The following is a 7,667-nucleotide window of genomic DNA, read 5'->3' on the forward strand; positions in this document are numbered from 1 at the left end:
ATTCGCATTTCACTAACTGCCCGAAGATTTTATTGAGATCTTGACTGTGTCTTCAAACTTCACGTCCTTGGGAAGCTTTGGCAAGATGTAGTTGAGATAGCGGCTGTGCGAATAGGTGCCCAACTTCCTGAGAAGTAGACGTACTTTTGTTGCGTCATTCAGCTGGCCTGCATTGTTCTCGAAGAGGTCCTGGTAGCGATAAAACCAGCGTCCATAAGTAATTCCGTTTTCTTCGTCGAACACAAACTCGGTGATTTTCGATGAGGCTTGATACTGAGGCTGCTGCTGCTGGAACCCCATCTGCTGTAAGAGTTGGGCCATCTTGAGAATCATATCTTAAATTCCCGGTTGCGGCTGCTGATCAACTCTATCTCCTGCCATGTTAGTGGATTCTTGAGATCCTCGTCCCCAAAATGATATGTCCAAAGTTAAAATGAACTTAAGAGTATTTACTAAAGAACATCTATTTCTATTAGAGACTGGACGAAGAACAATCAAATTTTGCACTCCTCTGATGTCAAGGACAACTTTTCTTTCACTGGTTGCCTTGATGTAACAATCCCTATGTACTAAAATTTATTTCTATTTTTTAAAATACCATTTTTTACTTCTAAAATTTTGAAGAACTTTCCTTTCTTTCGACTTTCCAGAGTAGGGTCCCTCCTTAACAGTCACGTCACGATGTAAATTTTACTATACACCTATAATTTGTAATATTGGTTAATGAAAGTTCATTTTTCGGTCACAATCAAAATACCATGAATTTTGACATTATACTATTCATCATCCATAATGCATTATACTATTCATCATCCATAATATAAGCAATCTCATACAGCAATGCGTGTAAATATGCCTTATACATGACAGGTTTAAACTCAAATGACTTTATAGGCAATGCTCACACCTATTATTTTTTCCATCATTGTATAAACAATTCTCCAAACTTTGTGTCAAATCGGAAAATCATGTTGAAAATACAAAAACAACGGTTTTTGTGATACAAATTGCAAGTTTTAGTGATTTCAAAGTGTTCACATCACAATATGTTAACTGCGCAAGAGTAACATACAAAATTCACTTTCTTAAAAAACACAGACTTATTGCTTTTTGGAAACCAAAAGGATTTAAAGTTACGCATATATTATTTTTTTTTCCTTCTCTCTTCTCCCAAAACTACATCGTGTTAAGGTTTGGTCCACTTAGTATTTGGCCGTTTGCTCTTATTTACTGCAGCGCCTCTAGTTGTCGTGCCGAGAAACTGATGACAGCGTTTCGATCTGGAAGGTTTGTTTACTAAGTGGTGAAAATTTTGTCAGGATTGGAACGCGAGAGACGAGAAATAAATGTGCACACCTACGTTGAAAACCCAACATGGTCAGGAGGAATGATCGCCAAGGCTTTCAAACTACCGAAATCGACTGTGAATACCGTGCTCAAACGTTACCGGGAAACTTTGACGGTGGATCGTGCTAAATAAACCACATGAAGAAGTGGAACTATGGACCGGAAACTACGAGTGAAGGTCATCAGGGCAGTCCGGAATAATCCTAAGGTCTCTCTCCGTGATTTGGCGAAAAGGTTTAATGTAGCACATAGTACAGTTCGTCGAATCTGTATGCGTGAAGGATTACGGTCGTATCATGCCAGCAAACAACCCAACAGGAATCTAAAACAGAACCTGGTTGCCAAACCCGAGCAAGAAAGCTATACGAGCAAGTCCTGACAGAGTACAACGGCTGTATTTTAGTGGACGATGAAACATACGTCAAAATGGACTTTGGAAAAATCCCGGGTCCGAAATTTTACCTCGGGTAATGTTCCAGTTAGGTTCAAATTTGTTGTTGCGGATAATTTCGCCAGCAAGTTGATGATTTGGCAAGCCATCTGTAGCTGTGGAAATAAGAAAAAAGCTTTCATCACTCTGGATGAACAAGAAGATGGTTTTGCCGTTCATCCAGTCACACGAAGGCCCGTGAAGTTCTGACCCGATCTAGCTAGCTGCTACTACGCCCGGGATGTATTAGAATGGTACAAGCAGAATAATATTGATGTTATCGAGAAAAGGATTATTCCACCAAACTGCCCACTGTTTCGCACGGTGCAGGAATCGATGGAAGGTATTCGGTAATAAAAAGTTCCTCGAAGGCAACAGACTCTTCTCCATTTGTTTTGGGTGCAGTGGTTTGATTAAGTTCAGCATCGGTAACATATCACGACGTTGTGCAGCTGCGTTTATTTACTAAAAGGATAAACAGTGCATACATGTTATATCATTGAGAACATAAATGTTAGAGTCAGGTTTTATAACAAAATTTGTGAATAATTTGGAAGAATGCTCGAATTTTATGCTACCGAGATGATAAGGCGTCCACAATCATAAGTCCACAATGGAAACAAGTGAATTTGGAAACTGCGCGTGACTCGGATTGCTCTCCTACGTAATAACATCAATTGGTTAGGGTATCAGATAACAAAAAATACTTTACAGTGTCCACACATTACGGTAGGTCAATAATACACTTCTTCTGTGTTTTAAGTTCACAGCACGCTTAGATTGATGTTTCAGTTAAATATAAACAACCCCAAGTGGAAGCAAGAAGAAGCGACACTTTGTCATTCCACGGCCTTTCAATTTCTAATCTATTGACCACACCAGACAGTAATCCTGAATGGCCAATCAATTTTAAGTAAGCATTGGCTGTGACAAGATAGTGTCTCACGTCAACGCAGATTTCCAGTGCTGATTTTTAACCATTGTATGATATATAAGCCTAATCAGTTGTGATTCAGTCGGTAGTAACTCTGCACACTTCCTCGCTAATAATGGTTCCTAAGGTGGCGCTGCTGGCGCTTATTCTGGTCGCTAGTGTCTTGACGATTGCAGCCGAAAAAGCTCGATTCGATAACTATCGCCTCTACCAGATTCCTCTCGATAACTTGCAACAGCTGGAAGTGTTGCAGGCTGTTGAACAGTTAGGTGACGGTTATAGCTTTTGGGCTGAACCAGCGCATGTCAACAGCAGAGCTGATCTCGTGGTACCGCCTCATAAGTTCGCGGAGTTCTCCGAGTTAGTTGATCGGTATGGATTACGAGCAGACCTGAAGGTTTCAAACTTACAGCAACTGTTCGATTATGAACTACGGCGTACAACGAAGGAAGCTTTCGGATGGAACGCATATTATACCCTGGAAGAGATTTACGCTTGGATGGATGGCCTTGTGGCACAGTATCCCACGGTATTAACTGCGATAGTGGGAGGATCTTCTTACGAGGGTCGAGAAATACGCGGTGTCAAGGTTTCCTATAAAGCAGGCAATCCGGGTGTTTTCATGGAAGGCACAATTCATGCTCGAGAGTGGGTCAGTGCAGCTACGTTGACATGGATTCTGAATGAACTGCTGACTTCTTCGGATGAAAGCGTGCGAAATATTGCGGAGAACTACGACTGGTACTTCTTCCCAGTGACTAATCCGGACGGCTATGTATTCACGCATACGTCAAATCGTCAGTGGAGAAAGACTCGCCAACCGCACAGTATTCTCTGCTTTGGGGCCGATCCTAATCGCAATTGGGGTTACAATTTTATGCGTGAGTTTGTCTATTTTGTGCAGAAAAGTACACAGTTAATTGACATTTTGTTTTGTTTTGACTGTAGAGGGAGGAGCATCTAGTGTACCCTGTTCCGATACCTTCGCTGGGCCAGAAGCGTTTTCAGAACCGGAAACTAAATCACTTTCGGAGTATTTTACATCCGTCCAATCTTCGATCAGCACATATCTCTCGTTCCACTCTTACTCTCAATTGTTACTGTTACCTTATGGACACACTACCGAGCCCCTGGATAACTATGCAGAAATGGTAAGTTTTCCAACACTTCACTACGTTTAATGGAAATTTTGTAAAACAAAACTTTAACAGATGGAGGTAGGAACCAAAGCAATACAAAAACTACAGGAACGTTATGGAACGGTGTACAAGATTGGTAACATCGCCGAAGCTATCTGTAAGACATTTTCCGTGTGATTTTTCAGTACCCAAACTAATAATCAAACAATCATAACAGATGTAGCATCTGGAGGCAGTATCGACTGGATCAAGGGTGTCTACCAAACTCCGATTGTCTTCGCCTACGAACTGCGTGATACGGGAACATATGGATTCGTGCTACCACCGGAGCAAATCATTCCCAACTCCGAGGAAACTCTTGACTCGATTATTGTTATTCTGGAGGAGGGAAAAAATCGTGGAATTCATTAGAAAAGGACACAAGCATACAGCAAGCACAATCACCTTTTGATTACAATGCATCTTATTTTTATTATCCTCACTTGTTCGATGACATTATCTTGAGTTCAAAATAGTAACCAGTAGCGTGTGAACTGATAACATGACGTCGGCGTACGAACGGATTAGATAGATGTTCAATCAAATCATTCAGCAAATACGTCACTTAGTTGGTCTTAAGTTTAAACTGATAATTTTGGGTGTTTCCACTGTTTTGGGTTTTCAAATACTGATTGTGATTGTGGAGAAGTTGCAACAACTCGCAAGTGTTTTGCAAATCGGTTAATTCCATTTGTCTGAGTGTTTCTGACCAGAATATATGAATTCAAGGGATTCTATTTTTCTGATTCATTGGTGCTTTCTTCCGGGACAAGAATAGGTACGCCAATCGATTACGGTATCAGATTATAAAAAAAAATTCAAGTGCCCACATATAACGGTAGGTCAACCATACTCTCTATGATTTTAGTCCACTGCACGCTTAGATTGAAGTTTCAATTGAGTATTAACAATCCCAAGAGGAAGCAAGAAGAAGCGACAGTTGTCGTTTCCCGGCCTTTCAATATCTTATAGATTGTTGGGCCAGACGGTAATCCCGAATAGCCAATCAATTTTAAACAAGCAAGACCTATGATCCGATTAGATAGTGTCTCACGTCACAACAGATTTCCAATGCTGATTTGTAACCATTGTGTGATATATAAGCCTACTCAGTTCTAATTCAGTCGTTAGTAACTCTGCACACGTCCACGCGAATAATGGTTCCTAAGGTGGCGCTGCAGGCGCTTTTTCTGGCCGCTAGTTTCTTGACTATTTCAGCCGAAAAAGCTCGATTCGATAACTATCGTCTCTACCAAATTCAAATCGATAACTTGCAACAGCTGGAGGTGCTGCAAGCCATTGAACAGTTGAGTGACGGTTATAACTTTTGGGCTGAACCAGCGCATGTCAACAGCAGAGCCGACCTTGTTGTACCACCTCACAAGTTCGCGGAGTTCTCGGAGCTTGTAGATCGGTATGGATTTCGAGCGGACCTGAAGGTTTCGAATCTACAGCAACTGTTCGACGACGAACTACGGCGCACAACAAAAGAAGCTTTCGGATGGAACGCGTATTACACCCTGGAAGAGATTTACGCGTGGATGGATGGTCTTGTGGCACAGTATCCCACGGTATTAACTGCGATCGTGAGTGGATCTTCGTACGAGGGCCGAGAAATACGCGGTGTTAAGGTTTCCTACAAAGCAGGCAATCCGGGTGTGTTCATGGAAGGCACAATTCATGCTCGAGAGTGGGTCAGCGCAGCTACCTTAACATGGATTCTGAATGAACTGCTGACTTCTTCGGATGAAAGCGTGCGAAACATTGCGGAGAATTACGACTGGTACTTCTTCCCAGTGACTAATCCGGATGGTTACGTTTTCACGCATACGTCGAATCGTTTGTGGAGAAAGACTCGCCAACCGCACAGTATTCTTTGTGTTGGGGCTGATCCTAATCGTAATTGGGGATACAATTTTATGCGTGAGTTTGTTTATTTCATGTAGGAAAGCACAGAGTTCATTGACATTTTGGTTTGTTTTGACTGTAGAAGGAGGAGCATCTAACGTACCCTGTTCTGATACTTACGCTGGACCGGAAGCGTTTTCTGAACCGGAAACTAAATCACTTTCGGAATATTTCTCATCCGTCCAATCTTCGATAAGCACATATCTCTCGTTCCACTCCTACTCTCAATTGTTACTGTTACCTTATGGACACACTACCGAGCCCCTGGATAACTATGCAGAGATGGTAAGTTTCCCAACACTTCATTACGTATAATATACATTTTACAAACCGAAATTTCGACAGATGGAGGTAGGAACCAAAGCAATACAAAAACTACAGGAACGATATGGAACAGTATACAAGATTGGTAACATCGCCGAAGCAATCTGTAAGACATACTCTATTTGATTTTATTTACCTGAACTAATAATCAAACCACGATCACAGATATCGCATCTGGAGGAAGTATCGACTGGATCAAGGGAATTTACCAGACTCCGATTGTTTTCACTTACGAACTGCGTGATACCGGAACGTACGGATTCGTGCTACCACCGGAGCAGATCATTCCCAACTCCGAGGAAACCCTTGACTCGATTATTGTTATTCTGGAGGAGGGAAAAAATCGTGGGATCCATTAGACGCGTATAATCACCTTCTGATTACAATGCAACTTATTTTTGTTATCCACAATTCCGATGACATTATCTTGAGCTCAAAAGAGTAACCAGTAGCGTGTGAACCGATAACATGACATCGGCGTACGAACGGATTAGATAGACGTGTAATCAAATCTTGCAGTTTAAGCTGATTTTTTGGGGGGTATTTGCACTGTTTCGATTTTTCATATACTGATTGTGATGTGGACTGCTAAGAAACTGCTACGACTTCTCTCTCGCGAGTGTATCAATAGAAGCTTGTATTCAGTTTGATCATTTATCGCGGAAATGGCTCTACTTTTTGCTGGCCGCCTCACGCTGTGGTCTTTTGTTTTGTAAGGTGCTGGAAAATCTGTGAACAGACACTTGAGAAGACGACTCTGCCGCGGGCTGTGATTTTGACGTATGCGCCAGAAGCACAAAATCGCTCCAGATTTTGTCTAAATCGTTCGCAAATTAACAGAAGCGCTTTATTACGCAATCTGATCTGATAGAATCTAAGTAAATATGTCGAAAAATGTATCCCTTTGCTTTGAAACGTTGATTTATGTAAATGCATTAAATTCTAACGCTAATGTCACTTCTTCTACAAAATAGTAAAAGCATTTCAACGTTTTTCATGAAAAGTGACGTCGGTGAGCCTAAACAGTCTAGTTTGCCATGCGTACTGGTCTGTCAGCAGCAAGGATATGTTAAAAACTAGCTGACCCGGCAGACTTTGAACCACCTATTTTTCTTTTATTTAATTTTGAACATTCACGACTCCACATGTTTTTATTTCAAATATTCGAGGCTTTAGTTTTGTTACTGGAAAGAAACAGTTTCTTTTGCTCACACAAAAAGAAACAGTATTAAGTTCACACATAAAAGAAACAGTTTTAAAGTTGTTCAGTTGAAAGATCGAAAATAAATAAACAGGAGGATTTTCCTATATATTACAGGACGTGTGAAAAGCATGCGAATTCTAAATTGATTCCTGACACTTCCAAAGATTGTCTTTGCGATTTTTTGATAGCCATTTCAAATCCAAGCATTACGTTTAAACTCAAAAGTCAAATCGTTTTCGGAATGAGAACATCCTCAACTTTGAATTTGACTTCAAGTACCGTCGATTGTACTACATTGGTTTTAAAACATTTTACGACCAATCTTGTCCAATTACATGAGTT

General features: G+C 40.9%; 1 protein-coding gene across 1 annotated transcript; it reads left to right on the plus strand.

The window, feature by feature from the left end:
• Window positions 1-2,798: 2,798 nt before the first annotated feature.
• LOC129720401 (uncharacterized) lies at window positions 2,799-7,374 on the plus strand. Its single transcript, XM_055671878.1, has 8 exons — window positions 2,799-3,592; window positions 3,660-3,862; window positions 3,923-4,007; window positions 4,068-4,258; window positions 5,014-5,812; window positions 5,880-6,082; window positions 6,143-6,227; window positions 6,287-7,374. Exons 1-8 carry the CDS (start codon window positions 2,827-2,829, stop codon window positions 6,478-6,480), a joined length of 2,526 nt encoding a protein of 841 aa, XP_055527853.1. The 5' UTR covers window positions 2,799-2,826; the 3' UTR covers window positions 6,481-7,374.
• Window positions 7,375-7,667: the final 293 nt, after the last annotated feature.

Source organism: Wyeomyia smithii, chromosome 2, assembly GCF_029784165.1.
Source record: "Wyeomyia smithii strain HCP4-BCI-WySm-NY-G18 chromosome 2, ASM2978416v1, whole genome shotgun sequence".
Classification (NCBI taxonomy): Eukaryota; Metazoa; Arthropoda; class Insecta; order Diptera; family Culicidae; genus Wyeomyia; species Wyeomyia smithii.